General features: G+C 38.1%; 2 protein-coding genes across 2 annotated transcripts; one reads left to right on the forward strand and one right to left on the reverse strand.

Moving 5' to 3' along the window:
* Positions 1 to 7,219: 7,219 nt before the first annotated feature.
* LOC132164929 (histone H1.2) lies at positions 7,220 to 8,574 on the reverse strand. Its single transcript, XM_059575453.2, has 2 exons — positions 8,251 to 8,574; positions 7,220 to 8,134 (listed from the first exon to the last, which is right to left on the reverse strand). The coding sequence occupies exons 1-2, from the start codon at positions 8,428 to 8,430 to the stop codon at positions 7,463 to 7,465; spliced, it is 852 nt and encodes a 283-aa protein (XP_059431436.1). The 5' UTR covers positions 8,431 to 8,574; the 3' UTR covers positions 7,220 to 7,462.
* Positions 8,575 to 15,698: 7,124 nt separating this feature from the next.
* Positions 15,699 to 19,580, forward strand: LOC132166631 (small ribosomal subunit protein uS19x). Its single transcript, XM_059577477.1, has 4 exons — positions 15,699 to 15,785; positions 15,914 to 16,062; positions 16,210 to 16,267; positions 19,204 to 19,580. Exons 1-4 carry the CDS (start codon positions 15,783 to 15,785, stop codon positions 19,450 to 19,452), a joined length of 459 nt encoding a protein of 152 aa, XP_059433460.1. The 5' UTR covers positions 15,699 to 15,782; the 3' UTR covers positions 19,453 to 19,580.
* Positions 19,581 to 19,761: the final 181 nt, after the last annotated feature.

Genomic DNA, 19,761 nt, shown 5'->3' on the forward strand with positions numbered 1-19,761 from the left:
TTTTTTTTTTCATTCCAAGCTCTAAGATTTCTCTCACTCGTTTTGTCCTAAATAGCTGCAGCAACTGCTTCTCCCTGATGTTCAGAAGTCATTTAGCATTTCATTTCTTTTTTTTCTAGTCTCATAATTTTTTTTTTTTTAATGGTACCAGTGTCCATACGTCAACGAACACATCTGAGGTGACTGTGTTGACCTAGACCATTAATTATCATTATATACATATAATGGTGGAGAAAGAAGATTTTCGTTGTTATCACTTTCTCATAGTCCATTTTCTGTCTAGTTAGTTAAGCAGATTAGCGACTTCAGTATGCAATTACTTTTTGATTAAAAGCTCGAATCCTTAAACTGTTCTTGGTTGGCTTCACAAATCATTTTGCACTCATACATCAATTTTCTGTGATGTATCAGGCAAGTCCAAAAACAGTGTTGACCAACAAGGTCATGAACTTTAACGTGGGATTTGGGGAGATCATAAAGCTGAAGGGTGCAAAAGGATCCATTTAGTCAACCCCAGTTAGTTGGGGTTAAGCCTTAGATGAGTTGAATTGATAGAAGGAGAGAGAGGGGGGGGGGGGGGGGGGGGGTGTGTTGGGAAGGACTTTTACTTGCAGTATAAGGCCTGGATAATTATAAATATGCAAATTTGACCCTTGTTTAACAAAATTATCTCTATAAGACGTCAATTCCTTATCATTTAAGATCACATGACAAGAGCTCAAGGTTTCTTTTTTAATTGGTAAGATATGAATCACCCCACCACTTCATCATTTGAGACAAAGCTCAAGCCTCGAGTCATAAGTTAACACACTTTACCAACACCACTGAAGGTGTTGTTTACTAGCTGCAAAGTTGAAAATGTTGCTCACAAAGAGCAAATATCTGTACCTTACCTGTACAACTTACCTAACAACTGGCTATAAATCTAACTACTGGATAAAGATCCGAACAGTCTCGATCCTTGGCATAGCATTGGACAGTTTCAAGAGTGTGAGCACGCAAGGCCTAAGACGGTGGCATGATTGTCATTCCATGAACCGATTGAAACATAACATGAAGAATAGCATCCAAAGCTACCTTCCAAAATGGACAAGAGTGTACTATAATCCATGTATTATGAAAGGTAATATCAGAAGAAGGAAAGCTGTTGACTATAGAAACAACGTGAGGTAATCAATTGACATTAACAGATCTATTAGAAGTCTAATTGATCTAGAATAATACCTAGCCTAAGGAACATCTTAAATTATGCAGATTGGCATCATAAAAACTGTATCTTACTGAAATTTGGCTTTTGATTAGCTAAGAGAAAAAATGCAGAATCTTTCTTTTGAGGAGATTTATTATAAAACTGCAGAAAGCAGCTACCTCCTAATTCAACAAGTCCAGAAAACCCATCATAGAGGAGACATAAAACCACCCACTCATAAAGTGATCTAAGAGACAGAAGCTTCAACTTAATTGGAGCTTTAGCCTAATTAGGGGAGCTTGGTGCCCTCCAAATGTCCTAGCATTCCTTTCTCTCAAAGTTCACCACATTAGGCACAATGGATCAGAATTCTAAATCATGCTCTACTCATGATTACCAAAATGCCATTTCTACCATGCCACTGTAGGGCTATAAATGAATAGAGCCGCTCGCGAATAGGCCCGGGCTCAACTCAGATTAGCTTGATTCGGGCTCAGTTCATTTATTAAACGAACAGAGCTTAAACAAAAATTTAGGATCGTAACTTGAACAGATTATCTAGCTAGGTGATAAGCTAGAGCTTGGCATGTGTTAAAAGAAATTAAAATTTAACGAACTAAGCTTGAACATTCCATACTCAGCTCGGCTCAATTACAACCCTACATGCCAATGTCTCCTCAATTTTTATAGGGTTAATTGATGTAATCCAAAATGACAAAAAAACAAGAGACAAGTGTTCACAGTTGATCAAGCAAAGAAGAACAAGGAGGCTACTACTTAATAACTAGCCTTACAAATACAACATCTATATCTTTTCATTCCACTTCCTGAGGTTGTATGACGTAAATATCCCTCAAGTACAGTGATCTCCCCATCCTGTCCTAAAAGGCAGCAGTCCCCCTACATTAACTCTCTCCCAATCGCATATCTTGTGTGTACATAGCAAAGTCTATTGTAAACAAAGATGATAGCTGCAATGTTTGTGTCTGTATGCATATGCCAATCTTGAAGTACATGACATAAGTTGACACTTCAAATACCTCAGTATAAAAATCTCCTTCATTTCCAGAACCAGCATATTTTTGCATCATGTCATCAAGCAGGGGAAAAAAGAAACACAGACAGACAGAACAGATACCCATACAGGAAAAGAATCATTAAAATACAAAAATTTTACCTAGTTATCAGCTACTATGTTCACTAATCTAGACCAAGATTTGGTAACAACGAAAGCAAATATATACTATTTAATTGAATTTTTTTTTTTTTCTAAATATATACCAAATATATAAGATAGTTATCAAATGATATGTCAAAGCTTTCAACAGATTAAAAAGAAAGTTGCAATTAAAGTCACTATAGTTTCCTAAACTATATCATTTTGAATCATTAGAAAAGTAACTTAAATTAACAAGAGTTTCCAAATAAATGCTACTATGAAAACCTACTAACACTTGCCAGTCTCAAAAGTTTGAAATGTCGCATGTAAATCTCTGAGAACTTATCTAAGAAAATAGATGAATCCATAACAAAAATCATCATTTACACCATTTCCATCCCAGATAAGTTCAACGTTATTACTAATATATACCAGAAACTCTCCAGCTTTTGATATTTTTTTAAGAAAAGCACTATATAATTGTAATGACGACTTGCATCTCATATAGCCCTCGCATAATAATTATCTTTAAATAAGATGAAAAGCAATTGCATAGCATGCTTCCACATTTCTAAGGTTCTTGTTTCCCTCCAACAAGCTTAAAAAATGAAAAGGAGCAGAAACCCATACAAAATTCTGTGCATTCCTTCAGTAAAAAGGCACTTGGTTGTTCTCTGCCTTGCTCAAGTACAAACCAAAATGCAACCGTAACATGCAAATTATACTAAGCAATACAGAAGGGAAAGGGGCTACAAAGAGAGGAGGGGGGGGACTTCATACTAATGGAAAGGAAAGGGGTGAATCTTTGAGAATGCTTCCAAAAACAACATTATGGAAAGCAAACCATTTAGCAACTAAATGCACTTGAAAATTTGCACTTCTGCTTACTTTGAAAGACTTCCAGCTTAGGAACGACTGGAGGGAATGGAGAGTAGTATCCTTGATAGCCGGGGAGATAAGCCAGTCGGCCATCAGGTTGGGCTGGTTGATGGCCAAATTAACTATGAAGGAGTTGCCTTCTAAGATAAGGGCTTGGGATCCAACAAAAGCTGCCAATCGGTAGCCAAGAGGGCTGCATAGGCTTCGCCCGCAATGACTTCAAGAGGAAGGAGTCTAACTGGTTTGGCAGCTAGAATGTTGCCTTGGTCATCACTAATAACCACAATAGCAACTGCAAACGATTTTCTTATGGCAACATCATAGTTTGCTTCTATGGAGCCTGAAAGTGGGGGTTACCAAACATCTTCCACAAGTGACAGATTAGACCAGGCCTGTTCATGATCACGCATCGTGACATTAATTTGATGCAAACGGAAGGAGATGTCCAACTGAAGGGTCATATGAATAACTTGGTTCCTAGAACACCAGATAGCATCCTTTGTGATGGCAGCGAATAGCTGAAAACGGTCCACCTCTTTGCAAGGAATTGCAAGTAAATGTCGGGGATCCAAAACTGCTTTGATCCAGTGAGAGATGAGGAGATCTTCGAAGATGGAAATGTTAAGGGGCCACCAAGAATGCCGCCAAATGATTCTAGCAACAATGATCATTTGTCAATCTCCATATCGAGTTTAATGGCCATAAGATCGTCGTTTCCCTTCTTGTGCTTCATTGAGTGAAAATCTGGTGGGCAAGATTCGAGCTGTCATGAATAGATCGCCCCTGAATAAAAGCATATTGAGTCAGAGAGATGACTTTGTGCAGCAAGGGTTTAAGGCGGTCAGTTAGAATCTTAGAGATCAGCTTCTAATTAAAATCGCAAAGGCTGATAGGTCTATATTGTTGCAAAGGTTATCCATTTTAGGGTAAGGGAAATATGCGTGTGATTAATTTTCCTAAGCATTCAACCCCCTCTGAAGAACCTCTGAATGAACTTCACAACATTCTCTTTTAGAGCACTCAATGCAGCCTACCTATTTTAATGAGGCAATTTGCTGAAAAAGCTTAAAATCCTCCTCCATCAGCCTCAGCGCCTCAGCAATTTGCTGAAACTTTTGGTTAGTGTGAATAGCGCTCAGCAGATTTGTTGGGCGCTGTTCACTCACCAAAACATTAAAATATAACATTCTCTCCTTTTGTCTTTTTTCGTTTATCTTCACCCCTGCTGCAAATCCAACCGGCCAACAAGTCCAGCTAGACAATGGGCTCACCTTACTTCAACTCCATGATCCTTTTGGTCCTCCCCTTCCTGATTAGCTTATCTCTACCAAGTCTGCGCAAACATAACCACTTTAACCGCCTACAGTCAATCACCTCCAAAGCCACCCACAACACAGGATTTTACAACGCCATCGCGTCAGCCAGGAACTCCATCGACGCGGTCTACAGCCTCTTCCTCTGTTGGGGTGATCTCTCCACTGATGAATGCCAAGACTGCACTGCTGGCACTACCAAAGACATGATCAATCGCTGCCCAGAAAATATTAAGGTTTCAAATGTTGAGTATGGGGCCAAGAAGTTTAGGATGAAAGAAGCGAATTTCACAAAAATAGGACCAGAAAAGATAAATCTTGAATAAAGAAAAAAATGTTTTGAAAAAGAATGTTTAAATGGAATAGTGAAAGTGAATAACTAAAATGTTATGTCTGATGTAGGTACTTTGCAAAAGTGAAAAGCTAAAATAGAGAGTTGATTTTTTAACTATTTTGGCTACTAAATTGGTGAGGCTGCTGTGAATGCTCTTACAATTGGTTAGTAGGTTTGGTAGACTAGACCAGTCATTCCATTTGGTGTCAGGGGCCTTAGTAGGACTAAGTTGCTTAAGAGTTTGATAAATTTCATACTCTAAAGGCATGGCACAAAGAGAGTTGTATTAAGAAGATGAAGATCGTGTGCGGCAGCAGTGAAAGGCTAAATGTGAGCTTAGAATGGCCATAATCCCTTGAGACGCTAAGGATTTTTTTTTATTGAGGGTTGCAGAGGATAGGAGTCGGCAGACGCTGGTGGATGACAACCAAAGACAATAGAGAGTAGCCTTACACAGTGGAAAATAGTTGCTGAATACGGCGGAGACAACAGTCAAGGAAAGATGCCGGTGATGACGGCCAGAAGAAGGCGGCGACAATGACAATTGGAGGAAGATGTAGGCAGGAACGGCTGGACAATGGTGGTAGTGATGGAGATCGAAGGACGGCAGCTAGTCAATGGAAATTAGGATGAAAATTGGAAGACATTGGTAACGGCTGGAGAACAGTTGCCAGAAGACTGGAAGGCCTAAGAACCATGTGCCTTATGATGGACCAGGTCATCGGGTTGGATCGAATAACCGGATCCGAGAACACAAGTGTGGCGCATGACATGCATGAAGGAGACTCATAGAAGAAGTTGCCGGCACATTTTGCGCATAAGGAGCTGCTAGTGTCGATGGGCAGCGAGTGGGAGTGTATGCGTACTCCGATTTCAATAGAACTGCACAAATCCACCGATTTGAGGCTGAAAAAACAAATTTTGGAGGTTGTTTCGTTGAAAAAGATTTAGTGGCAGCAAGTGAGGCACGTGGACGAACTACTTGTGGCGTGTGACGGTGTGTTTGAGATCCATTGTTGTCACAGCTTTCACAAAACAGCAGATTTGCACCCTGCAAACCTAATTCTAGGATTAGTTTTTCAGAATCAATTGCGATGAAGGCTAAAGAGCTAGCAGTGGCGGCGCGTGGAGCATGTGGCTGAACTGGTAGAATTTTCAAGCGGAGCATGAGAGCGCATGAAAGCTCTAATTGGACTGATTATGGCAGCATTGGAAAGGTCAAATTCCGAAGTTGGTCAAGTCACCAACTCGAGAGGATTGAGAACGCCAAGAGGGAGACCAAGGGAATGCCAGAAGAAGTTTGTTAAAGGCCATAAAAAATTGGTTCTAATACCATGTAGAAATTTATGTAAAATATAAAAGAATTGAAGAATAGTGAAAGCAAAGAGAAAGAGAACACGAGATTTGGGGTTGTTCACCCTAGGGGCCAGAGTCCATTGAATTGTATGATACAATTAGATTAACATGTTCTATTTATAGGGAGATTGTTGTAGGTGAAGTAGACTAGAAAAGGTAAAGAATTGATAACATACCAACAACAAAAAACTATACATGAATGTTAATGATCATTCTTCACCAAGTGAAACTTCTAGTTAAACAGTCGGTTGCAATTTTCAATGAGCAATGGCCATCACAAGGCATGTGAGAGAAGCTTTCTTTCAAGGAAAATACACATGTGGTTGCATATTTAAAAAAAACCAAAATCACAAAAAAAAAAAAAAAAAGAGCCCTACATCGCAACTACATGGCACGTTCATACTTCCTATTTAACCCCTTTTAGTTCAATCTAGGAAACATCTTCAATGGAGTAACATTACAATTTTGGCACACCATCTACCTATTCTCCTAGCAACCCCTTGAACTTTGAATAATAACAATATAAAAAGACAACGGGCACATAAAAAATAATAAATTAATAATCAATCAGCATGAAGGGTGGATGAAGAAACAAACCTCGACCCAAGTAAATTCGCAAATTGGGCACTCAATATTCCGTTGAGCTACAGTCAACTGTGAAGCACACCAGGTAAACTCTTTGTTACTAAAAAGTCGCTAGGCATAGAAATACAGAGAAATTGAAAAGTTTCAGCGTTTACCTTAAGTGCTTAGATAGGAAGCAAGCAACGAAACTGCAAGCTTTGAATCTCAATTACCACGCAACCACTTGCGTGTGAAAAACGCTTTCATGGTAACTTCCATTGCCTGCATAAAGATGGCACCATCTTCAAGCCCCATTGAACCCTAAAACCCTAATTGCCCAGGACAAGTCGGCAAACGCAGACCCTAATATATTAGCTGAGAGCTGATGTATGGATTGCATTGAGGAAAAATGAGTGCAGAGGCTATGAACACGAAAAACATCAAGCTCGGAATTGATTCCTAGGAACCCCACTTAACTGAATAATAATACAACTGAAACTGTCTCGAATAAAAATAAAATAAAAAAGCAAAGAAAAAAATTACAAATAACAATATAAAAATAAAAATATTTCTTTTCCATGGGCATATATGGATCTAAATACACCCTCAAAGCTCAAGAAATTTACAAGGCTACCCCTACTACGACTAAGCTCCTCTCTCTCTCTCTCTCACTTCCTTCCCCTCCTGGTTGTAGCTTTCTTCGCCGGCGACTTTACGCTCCTGAGCTTCACGCTCTTAACTGGAGTCTTCTTGGCCGCCGGAGCCTTCTTCACCACAGGCTTCGGAGCCGGGGCTTTTTTCCCGGGAGAGGTCCTCGTCGACGTCCTCGAGGCCTTAGCCGGCTTCTCCTTCGGCTTCGGCTTCGCAGCTGGCTTTGCTTTAGCTGGAGCGGGCTTCGGCTTCGCCGCCGGCTTGGCCTTAGCCGGAGCTGCCTTCGGCTTTGGAGCAGCAGCCTTGGGCTTTGCAGCCGCTTTTGGCTTTGGCTTCGGCTTTGCAGCCGCCTTTGGCTTCACCGGCGCCTTACCCCTCGCCGGTGCTTTAGTTGTCGTCTTCACCTCCTTAGTCTTCGGCTTCGAAGGCTTAGCTTTCGGCTTTGGCTTCGGCTTCGCTGCCGGTTTCTTCTTCTCGACGGCAGGCGCTGCCGACTTCGAAGCCGGAAGCTTGAACGACCCCTTCACCTTCACGAGCTTCCCACCGGCCACAAGCTTCTTCAAATGGAAGAGCAAGAGCTTCCTGAAGTTCGGTGGAAGCTGCTTCTGCTTCTCCTCTATGAACTTTGCGATCGCGTACTGACTCGAACCCGTCTTCTCCTTCAGAGACACAATCGCGTCCTTAATCATCTGCAAAAGCAAAAGCAACAAAATAACAAACTCAGATCCAACCCACGAGCTTGAATTTGTAAAAATTTGACCGTAAAATTCAAACAATTAATTTATAACAAATCTAAAGGCTATACCTCTTCGTAAGGAGGATGTGAGGGAGGCTTTCTAGGAGCAGCAGGCTTTTTGGCTTTGGGCTCCTTGAGTTTCTTCGACTTGCCGGGGTTGGTTTCGGCCGGTTTATCCTCGACAGGTTCGGAGAGGGCCGGCTCGGGATTCGGCTCGACGGGAGCAATGGGCTCTTCTCCGGTCGCCATTGGAGTACAAAAAGAGCTGAGGAGCTGAGGAACGGAAATCTAGGGTTAGGGTATGTAAGAGAAGAGCTGAGAAATTCGAAGAGGTATTGGATCTATAAATCTATCGGTGTTTACTGGTAATTTCGTTGCGTGAGAAGATGACGGAAAATGAACGGTTTAAATAGTCGTGTGTGTGAGAGGCAATATCCAGGAGCTGAGCTCTGATTGGTGGAGTGCACCAGCACGCGGATCGGTCCGTTCTGGCAAATTTGAATGTGAGCCTTTGGATAAGTCGTTATCGACGGTTGAGAAGGATAGATGGGGGAGGGGAGGATAGGGAGACGAGGGATGGATGGGTGTTTGGGTATGTTTAGGTGTGCTTTTAAGCTGGATTGATCTGGGCATAACTTAGGCTACACATGATGAATTTTGGTGAGGTTTTTTTCATCTTGTAGAGAATTATATAAGCTTTCTAACAAGTATTTATGCGTGCTGTGTGGAGTTTTGGTTTGCGATAAATTTGGTTTTAAAGCTGCAATGGTCAGGACTAGGGTTTCTTATGATGTTATTGTGGTTTTGGGCAATTTTAAGAGAATGCTTTGAACCAAATTGGGATTTTTGTATGTCATGTGAAAGTAGCTTAGTAAAGGAAACTATTGGTTCAAGAATCGTGAAAATCCAATAAGATTTGGATATAATATGATGGGTTAGAATGTCCTCAAAGTTGAACATGTTTGAGAATACATAAGGTGTGATACAATGCATGTGAAGCATATCGATAGCTATGTTTATTAAAACTTTTGTTTTTCGTCTTCTGTATTCTAATCTCAAAACGAAATTATTAACAAACAATACATTTTAACATCCTTAAAAACACAAAAATGATTTTCACCTTTACTACACATCAAAACATATTTTCAAACTACAAATCACAAACACCCTCAAAACACATTAAGAAACATACCCATCAAGTATGGTTCTAAAATATGAAATCGTTTTATCGCTTTATATTGTGTTTATACATTAGGAATGATAGATCTACGGGGTTAAGATGTAAAGGCATACAAGTTACAGATTCACTAGTCATGATATTGTTTTCCAATGAGGACTTTGTTTCACATGTAAGTAATAAAGATAAATGATTTCACTTTTATCTCATTTTACTGATATGAGACTATCGATCAATCTTACTCGTGTAATAAATTTGCTTGAGAGACAATCATAGGGAGCCATTATTTACTATTACATAGGGGTGATATATGTATGCTTTTGAGTGCAAAAATTTCTTACCGAAATGCATAGTACAGCGGTTCTTTGTATATGTTGTTACAACATTAAATAGTTCCATTGAACAACAATTACAACTCTTGCAGCTAGTTAATATGCCACTTTCTTTAGAACATGGAATAACTATTGCAAACATGTGTCTGCTAACAACATAAGAGATCTTGATCTTGAACATGTTGGTGAATTTGGGATCTGGTTTGGTTCTAGTTTTGGTTCAAACTGAACCTTTGACATTGGCAGATGTATTCTTTGTGTCATATTAAGGAACACGTGTCCCGATTTCAGCTGGTGTAATTCTAACTAAAACTATACTCAATCCAAGTCCTTTTAAGTTTTATTGTCAATGAACTTATGGTTGTTCTATGAATTAAGATGTAGCTGTAGCTGTATTGATTCAATTGTGAGCTATATCTACCATTTGGTGACTCAAGTTCCACCACAACCTGCACTTGTGTTCAAAAACAGTTTTCTTTTTATGAGGAAAAAAGAGACAGAGATATGCACAAAAAAGAGTGTTTGTTTGGGTTGTCTAATGCAATCCAGAGAGTTAAAAGTTGTTCTTATACAATTTATTAGCCCAATTTATGTTATAGAGCGAGCTTGCCTACAACCTCAACTACAATGTCCCCATACAAGGCTCACTGTTTGATATTCTTATAACCCCCCGGCCTTGATGTCTAATATTTTTATATCATGCTAGTTTAGTTTTTTGAGTAGATTGATATCCGTTGCAATACCTAGCTTTTATATGGTTGTTCAATTTAAAAAATCGGCTCAGATCGTGACGATACATACAAGAGAAAAATAATGAGTAACTTGCACAAATATACTGTGTAAGTCACTGAAAATATTCATCTCTGATGACCGAACAACTTTATTCGGCCATGGGAATTGTTCGGCCTCGAAAATGGTTCGACCACTCCTATTATGATCAATTTGAATGTGGTTGAATTATCCCTCCTCACCATAAGGGGTGGTCAAACCACCCATATTATGGCAAGTTTTGTCAAAGTAGTCGCTAACCCAGCTTAACAACCACCCATGTGGCTTGCACACATGGCAAGCTATTATTATTTTATCTCTTCTGTGTCATAATTGAGGCCGTTCATTTAAAATGAACCGCCCTAATAAGAGGTTTACACCCAATGCTATACATAATCCATTTTGATCCACACCTGATTGTGACAACTGTCATTTTCTAACAACATGCTTGAGAGTTTCTACTTCATTTTGATGTTCATATACTATACTTTCCTTGAAATAAAATAATGGTTACTCTTCCCTCCTTGTGACTTTTAGCTGAGTGAACTAGCTCTTCAAAATTTAAACTAACTAACTAAGCATGATTTCTTAAAGCACCCTTTTTAAGTTATTTTTAACCAGACTCATATATTGTATTACTTCTTCAATTTACTTAGTTAGAAAAATAATAATAAAAATATAAAAGAAGCAAAATTAGTTTGGGTGATTTCATTGATTTGCAATTATGTCCCTAATGTATTCAAATTGGCTGACAGCTCTCTTTGGTAAGTAAAAAAAAAAAAAAATTGGTATCTACACCCAACTTTCGCTCAATTTATTTGACAGAAATCATTAAATGTCATATGAACACCAATTATATTATGACATGTGTCACATATATTAAAGAAAACTTGAGGTGATCGTTGAGCACCTCCTTTGGCCAAATTGGAAGGGGGGGAACATCTCAATGGATTTCACCACTCCCAAATACCCATTTGACCAAAGGGGTGACTCAACCACCCCCCTCAAGTTTTTAAAAATAAATAAATAAATAAATATATATAAGATAAAAATGACAAAAATCATAGGTGATATGTGTCATAATATGATTAGTGATAATGTGACATCTGAATGTTTTCGTACAAAAATTGGACAGAAGTTTGGTGCAGGGACATATTTTGTTTTTGATTTTCTTGCTTACAACAGGAAGCTATCAGCCAGTTTTTATAGAGCAGTGAACTAATTTCAAGTCGATCAAACTGCAGGGACTAATTTTGCATTTTGCCCCCAAAAAAATTGTTGTGTTAGACTTTTTGATGTGTTCAATCACCTTTCTATCAAACAATTTTTATCACCTATCAACTAAGCAACTATACACACAAGAATCCATTCTACTATCCTTGGTGGTAGGCCGGTCATTGCATAGACAAATTAGGTGGTCGCCTAAGGCCCCAAATCAAAATAATGTAATTAAGTTTCATTTTATTAAATAAAAAAATAATAATAAACCTTTTAAGGTGACAGTATACATGCGATTTAGGTAAGTTTGAAACTTGCATACGGGGGAAAGGCTATTTGAACTCCCATGATAAACCCTAACACTCATTATGTTCATCCAATGGAGGTCAAATAGAAAGGAGGCAAGGGGGGTCTTGCTTGGTGATAGAAGGACTAACTAAGCTTGAAGAGGTAAAGTTCTCTTCATTTCGTTGTTTTTCTTAGCATTTTGAGTAAGAGAGTATGCTTTATTGTGAGTGTTGAGTCCCACATTGAAAAAAAAATATAAAGAAAAATAGTAGTTAATATACATAAGTGGACCCAAGCCCATTAGCTTAGGCTTTTGGATTAAAGTGGTGTTCAAATATACAAATGAATGTACTATTGGTAAAAACTCTCAAACCGTTTATCTTCCTAACACGCTTGACGACCTAGTGTTGAGGGAGAGAATACGCTCAACAACCTAGTATCTAGTGGGAGAGTATGCTTAATGAAATAATATAATGAAATGAGAAGTAAAAGTATAGGTTGAATATATGCTAGACTATTTTCATATTTTGATTTAATTATTGTTTGTCATTTCTATGATATCAATAATTGAATTTAATTGATACATATAAAGTTGTACACCGATGGTTTATTCTAAAAACGAAAATGAAGAGAATATTTGTTATTTGGAACCTATTATGAAATTTTTCTCTCATAGTTAAAATGCATGTACACTAACGAAACGTTTTTTAAGCAAGTTTTATAAAATCTCTGCATCCGTTTAAATGAAGGATATGTTTTGAGAGAGAAAGATTTTTTTAAAAAAAAAATGAGCTCACGTCACACATATTGTAACGAGTTGGTTAATATTTACTTACTAAGTTGTGGATCTGCTTTGTTCATCTAGAAAATTGTGGAGATTTTACAAATATAGTCATCATGAGCAATAAATAACCCTATTACGATCTAGATTTATATAAATTATATCCTTGAGATCTTTTGAAGGCCTCAGCCATTGAGGTATGTCAGGATTTTGTGGAGTTCAACTATAAGTCATAGTAGTTGCCATTAGTAGCACTTTTGTATAGTTCGAATAATGTTAGGGATAATATGTAATATAAAGGTGTCGGTTTACGTTAAGCTATGGTGTTGAATTTGATTTATATAAGTGAGTTTATGGTTTCAAAAAGAAGGAAAAAAAAAATGAAGGGAAAAAGATGTAGACATTCAAAGGGATTTTTCCCAAATTGCTTCCAAAATGATGTGGCAAGCATTTTTTTCCTTAAGAAATTCTCATTCTCTCTCCTTTTTCTCCCATTCCTTCCCAAAATAGTGTTTTCCACATCATTTGAGAAGGATTTTGAGACACCTAGCAGCCCTCAAAAGATACATTCAATTTTAATTCGAGTTTATACCTTTCAATTTGAGTAGATGTAACACCTCGGTCTGATACTAAGAAGATGATAAGTAGCCCATATAGAGTGGGTGGTTTACAAAAATATTTATGAGTACTAAGTCTCACATTACTTAGTTATTAGGTGAAATTTGGTTTTATAAAGAATTATAGGGAAGTTTCAAATTGATTAGTCATTTTGGAGTGATAAAATAAATGTGACTTACGCTTTTCTTGAGTAATTACAAATGGTATTAGAGCCACCTTGTAGCGTTATGCCATGCGGTATTGGAGCACTGCATGGTGTGCCCATGACGAGGACGTTAGAAGTTTAAGAGAGTGAATTTATAACACCTGGGTCTCATATTAGGAAAATGAAGAGACCTCAAAAGTTTAAGAGGGGGAGTTTGTAACACTTCAGTCCCATATTGAGAAGCTGAAGAGTGATCCATATAGAGTTAATGATTTATAAAGACAGTCATGAATGTTAAATTTCACATTGCCTAATTATTATGTAAAAATTGGGTTTTATAAGGAATTATATTAAAGCTTTAAATTGATTAGTCATTTTGGAGTGATAACATATATGTGGCTAACGTTTTTTCATAAGTCGTTATAATATATGTGTGAACAATAGGCTCCATGGACAAGTACAATGATCTAAAAAAGAGCTCCAACCATTGCAAACCACTTGTTTCCATGTGCATACCACTAGAAGTGGCCGAATGTCCAAAACCAAAATTTGAACATTTGTGGAAACCTAAGCGTTACAAAGATTGGAATATTTATGGGATAATGGATAAATGGGGTAAAATTTTGGGTTTAGGTACAAATTAGTTTATGTAATTTTTGAAAAATAAATGATAGGGGTACTAACTTTTTTACTAATAGATGGGTTGTGTTTGGTAAAAGAGTGGGCCGGACCGGACTCAAAATCTCAAAAAATTATTCTCAAAACCCCAACCATTTCGGGTTAAGAAGATGTGAAAGCGCCTCTCTCTCTATAAGAATAAGAACGGTACGTTCCAAGGCGTGAAGTGGGAGAGAAGGGGTTTCATAATTGGGGTTTTGAATAAGACGACATTTTCATTTTTCATTTTTTTTTCTTTTTCATATTGAAAAGTAATAAGAATGAGAGGTGTTAAGCTTTTTATTTTTATCATCCTGGCGTAGAGCTATTTTTCCGCTGGACCTCCCCTATAGTAGCATCACCGCAGTAGAGTTTAACCACCAAGTTCGGGATGGATTGGTGTGGTTCCTCTACGCCTAGGACATCAGAATAAAAACCATGAACGAAGAAAGGCATGAGAGAAAAGCATATTGGCTAGTGATTATGAGGCCCAATTCTTGACTGGAGGGGATACCAAAGGCCTCTACCCTTCCATCCCTTGGATAGATAGATTACTATTCAACATTATTATTTTTTATATCGCATCAATCATTTTTTATTACTATTCAAATAAAAAAATCACTACTAAACAAAAATTTTCGTTTTTTTATACAAAACATTTTTTTTTCCTCACATCAATCAAATTTTGCTGCAGTTCCGGCCCCCTTCCTAAGTCCACTCATTTGCCAAACATAGCCATGAGTACTATCATGACGTGAAGCTTATTTATTAGTATTCGTAGCATTTTTCTCTATTAATTGTTTTAATCATCTCCAATGAATAAGCTTCACATCATGTTAAGAAAAAAGTTAATACTCTTAGCATTTCACTTTTTGGAAATAGGTGGCATTTGAGATGTTTAACATTTTACACTTGTCACTAACATGTTAGTTACCTGTGTTAAAATGTGTCGAGTTGGCTTAAATATGTGGCGTTTAAGACAAGTGTTGCATTTTAAAGGCTATTAACGTGGATTTCCATTACAAAAATGGATGAAAGGGTTAATTCAGTATTTCAGTTTACGACAGGTACCACTTGTGATACTCTTTAAAACCGAGATAGCGGTTTGATATTGATCCTAATAATGGTACAACAAAATAATTGAGAAATGCTAGGCTTAAAAAAAATGTTTTTTTTTTTAAAAAAAAAAATTTATATAAAGTGATGTTGTACAATATGATTGAATTTATCAAAATTTGAATTTATTTAATTTCCAATCATGTTGTATCACGTCACTTTGTAAAAAAATTTTATAAGACTAGCATTCCTTCAAAAAAAAAAAAATTTAACCCTATAATTTTTGTTAAAAACTTGAGGTGTGCGAAAATCAATGTTAAATTTTTAAGAGTAATTTGATAAAAAGAAGAAGAAGAAGGAGAAGAAAACCTCGGACTCGGTTCGCGATCCGTTGCTCTAACTGACCTCTCGTATCTTATCCGGGCCAAGTAATCAAAAACCCGTAACCCATAACCTGGCTGGGTTACCCTATAAATACTAACTGATAATAATCCCCAAACCCTAGAGATCACAAACCAGCGGCCAGTGAGTTAATTGCCTTTGCTTCTCAAATTTTCAGCCATGGTGAGCTTCGTCCCATCACTGTCAATTTTGCATCCCTTTACGTCACTTTACTGAGAACCAAACAGACCATTCACCTTACGAAAGTTCAATTTCTAACGCTTAAATTGTTTGTTCTGTGGCTTTACCAGGCGGACGTGGAAGCAGATGTTGCGGCGCCAGGGCTGCCGAAGAAGAGGACGTTCAAGAAGTTCAGCTTCAGAGGTGTCGATCTCGATGCGCTTCTTGACATGTCTACTGACGAGCTGGTCAAGCTCTTCCCGGCCCGCGCTCGCCGGAGGTGATCGATCTCGAAGTGCCTCAGAGCTCAATTTCCATATCTATGTCAAATATTATATGATGCATATACGTATATATGTTTGTTTATGGTTGTGCCATGTGTGTGCTTGAACATATGTTTACTCTATATGTGTTGATTTGGTTTTAGGTTTCAGCGCGGATTGAAGAGGAAGCCGATGGCATTGATCAAGAAGCTGCGCAAGGCGGTTAGTTATTATTCTTATGTTTTTGATATATAATATTTGGTTCTAAATGTTTCGGTTCAAATCGATATTCATATGTTTTTATGATGACAAGCAAGTTACTGAGGTTTCTTAGGATTTAATTTTCTTAATGTTATTTTTATGTTGCTTTATGAGCGTGCATGTGTGTGTGAGGACGTGCATCTGATGGAGTATTAAAATATGACGGAAGTACTTAGAATTGGTGCAAGATGGAGCCATTTGTATCTGTCTATCATTTTGGATGGTATTGTGCCTTGTGAAAGCAGAGTAGTTACATTAAGTGAAGTGACATTATTGTGCTTCTGTATGCTCTCTAGAAATGGACTGGTGGAAGATTGTAAGCGTCTCAATATTCATTGGTTCTACTTGAATTTAGGAATGTAATTTTATAGTGATTGGGAATTAGGGTAGTAGGTAGAGTGAGTGTATGATATAGTGATTGGGAGTTAGGGTAGCAGGTAGAGTGAGTGAATGATATAGTGGTTGGGTGTTAATTAGAAGGGAGGGAATTAAGATTTTCATATATGACTTGGTGTGTGTTAACATGATTGGCACTAGACAAGGGGAGATGATGTACGGGATGGGCCAACCTTCTGTGATACTCTGGTTAGGTGGCATGACTCATGAGGCAGAAATCTGAGAATACATATTGGCAAGAAATGGTCGAAATATTAGTGACTGGGAGCCAGATAGAAGAGATGAGTTGAGATATTGATACACAAGTTCATGCTTCATTAACTCAGAGGTGCTTGCTTCAAATCTTTTTCAATAGTATGCAACTTCAAATCTTTTTTTTTTTTTTCATGATAATCAATGAGGCTTTCAAGAAAATCAATAATGGCCAACAATCTAAATTTGATAAAGTGGAGAACCTTATACAAATAATTGTTAGGATCCTGCATTGTCGTGTTACATACATGTGGTGGTCGTTGGTGTGTGTACAAGTGTTGTTTCCTTCTAGTCCTCCAAGTTAGGATAATTGGAACAGACAAAAGTATTTCAAGTGCCCAAAAATTGGACATTTACATGTGTTGGTTGGGGCAAATATAGTAGTGGGGTGAAAGTGTAAAGAACTAATCAACTGGAGAAAATAAAAATATTGATTTTGAGTGTCTTTGAGATTTAGTCATTTAGCTTAAAAAATGGGTACCTTAGTAATGGGTGGGCACGGGTCGGTTCGGGCGGGTTTTGGCCTTTTCGGCTACCCAACCCAACCCAGGTGGGTTTGAAAAAACCATACCCGAAATCTGGATACAATGTGGGTTATCTACCGATTTTTCGGGTTGGGCAGGGCGGGTTGGGTATCCACTGGACTTGATTTTTTTTGTAGTTTATTTTTAAAAATTGGGTTGGGACTGATTTTTTTTTACCAAAGATCAGAGATAAGAGAGACCAATCTACCAAAGAAGAGATTTCTTTACCTAATGCCAAGGGGTGAGAGTCGTGAGACTAGAGAGAGAGAGTGCATTAGTTCACTTCCTAGAGAAGAGAGAGAGAGATGAGAGAGAAACCTGGGATTAGCGTGACGGCGAGAGAGAGAAAGGAGCTGTATGGTTCAGGAAATCCTCCGCCGCCGAGAGTGAGAGAGGAGCGGCGCCGGCGAGAGTAAGTTTGAGAGACTCGAGAGACTGAGAGAGCGAGAGAAGCGCTGGGTCTGGAGAGTCTAGACGGCTGCGTGAAATGAGAGGATATTAGGAATTTAGGGTTTAAGCATTATGGGCGGAGCGGGTTGGGTACCTGCCTCTTTTTTAAAAAACTATACATGTGCCCGACCCGACCCGCACAGGTTTGATTTTTTCAACCCGTATCTGCCAAAAAAACACTAAAACCCGGCCCGGCAGGGCGGGGCGGGTTGGGCGGGTTTTTGCCCACCCCTAGTAATACTTGGTTGTAGTAAAACATCGAGAATGTATTATTCCCCCGCCCTTCAAGAACTGTTGTCCTTTTGGTGGAAATCATCGTGGCCTTACTAAATGATGGAGAGGATGTTGTTGACTCAAATCCACTTCCAATGACAACCTCCATATTGGACTCAATTCTTAATATATGGAGATATTTTTAAAAAGGGGACACCATCTATCTGTTGCAGAAGTAGGTATTTTGTCATAGATTTTCAGTTTTCCACAGATTTTACACCTCCAACTCATAAGCATATGCTAGAAAATTATATGAGAGAATCTAACAATAGGATTTGCTTCAGTCTAACAATAGGATCGAGTCCAAATGCTAACAATAGTAAAAATAGGTGATGTAAAGTTTAATCCCTCTCTCTCTCTCTCTCAATCTGTTTTTCCTTGGATGTGCACCAATGGTGGTTGCTTGAAGCCGCTTTTTGCAAAAACTTGAAAAATTGTCTCCTGTACCTTGAGGGGGAAGGGGGTTCAGGCTTTTAAACAGGTGCACATGTTTAGCTTTGACATTAAGAGATGGCTTCCCGACACCTAGTTAAGGTTTTTTTTTTTATTAGTAATTCAATCTTACTATAAAGCGCAAAGGGTGCAACCCAAGTACAGAGGTAGTATACCAAAGACACCTAACTAGGAAGAACATAAATTCAGGAACTCGAAAAAATTAGTAGAGGTAGAATTGTTGTAACCAGTCACCAAACATAGAGAGATTTGAACATAATAGAATTTAACTCAATTGACAATCTTTCATAATTTTCAAAATTTCGAGCATTGTATTCCCTCCAAATACACCATATGGTTTTGAATTTCTGGAAATTATTGGCGCCGTGATCGTCAAACAATGTGTTTTCGTATATTCTATCGTACCTTGTTATATACCATTTCGTTGTGGTTATTGAAATTTTTGTGCAGCATGATTTTAACTGTATTTGTTAGTAGTGTTGTTGACCATATACAAGGATAATCATGCCATTTCTATCTAAATTAACGGTAGTCCTATACTTGGAACAGAAACGGGATGCCCCACCTGGGGAGAAGCCTGAACCAGTCAGGACTCACCTCCGCAACATGATCATTGTACCTGAGATGATAGGTAGCATTATTGGGGTTTACAATGGAAAGACCTTTAATCAAGTTGAAATCAAACCAGAAATGATTAGCCATTATCTAGCTGAATTCTCAATCAGTTACAAGCCTGTCAAGCACGGAAGGCCGGGTATTGGTGCCACCCACTCTTCTAGGTTCATTCCTCTCAAGTGAAGATTTTGCATGTGCTTTATATTGTTGGCCTAATGGCAGTGCTAACTTGATTTTTGCTGAATTTTGACCAACATATATTGTAGTGATTTTGTCTTGTTCTTTAAGTAAAATGACTTCATCTTTGAACATATGGTTGATCAACCTGTGCTTAACTTTCAATTTTTGATTATTATGTTATTACTGTTTTTTGGTGCTATCTAAATTTTCTTGTCTCTGCTGTCGGGCACCTGAAATGATTAGTTATAACGTCAAAGAAAAATGCTACACATACATCTCTTTTAACGTGTTACCATGCGGCTGGGGGTGTTG

This window comes from Corylus avellana, chromosome 11 (assembly GCF_965113065.1).
Source record: "Corylus avellana chromosome 11, dhCorAvel1.hap1.2, whole genome shotgun sequence".
Classification (NCBI taxonomy): Eukaryota; Viridiplantae; Streptophyta; class Magnoliopsida; order Fagales; family Betulaceae; genus Corylus; species Corylus avellana.

Excerpts from the sequence above, each read along its gene's own strand:
- LOC132164929 (XM_059575453.2), bottom strand. The coding sequence starts at position 8,430 with ATGGCGACCGGAGAAGAGCCCATTGCTCCCGTCGAGCCGAATCCCGAG. Across the intron at positions 8,135-8,250 it reads CACATCCTCCTTACGAAGAG|ATGATTAAGGACGCGATTGT; the intron begins GTATAGCCTTTA and ends TTGCTTTTGCAG.
- LOC132166631 (XM_059577477.1), top strand. Across the intron at positions 16,063-16,209 it reads CCGGCCCGCGCTCGCCGGAG|GTTTCAGCGCGGATTGAAGA; the intron begins GTGATCGATCTC and ends ATTTGGTTTTAG. Across the intron at positions 16,268-19,203 it reads TCAAGAAGCTGCGCAAGGCG|AAACGGGATGCCCCACCTGG; the intron begins GTTAGTTATTAT and ends TACTTGGAACAG.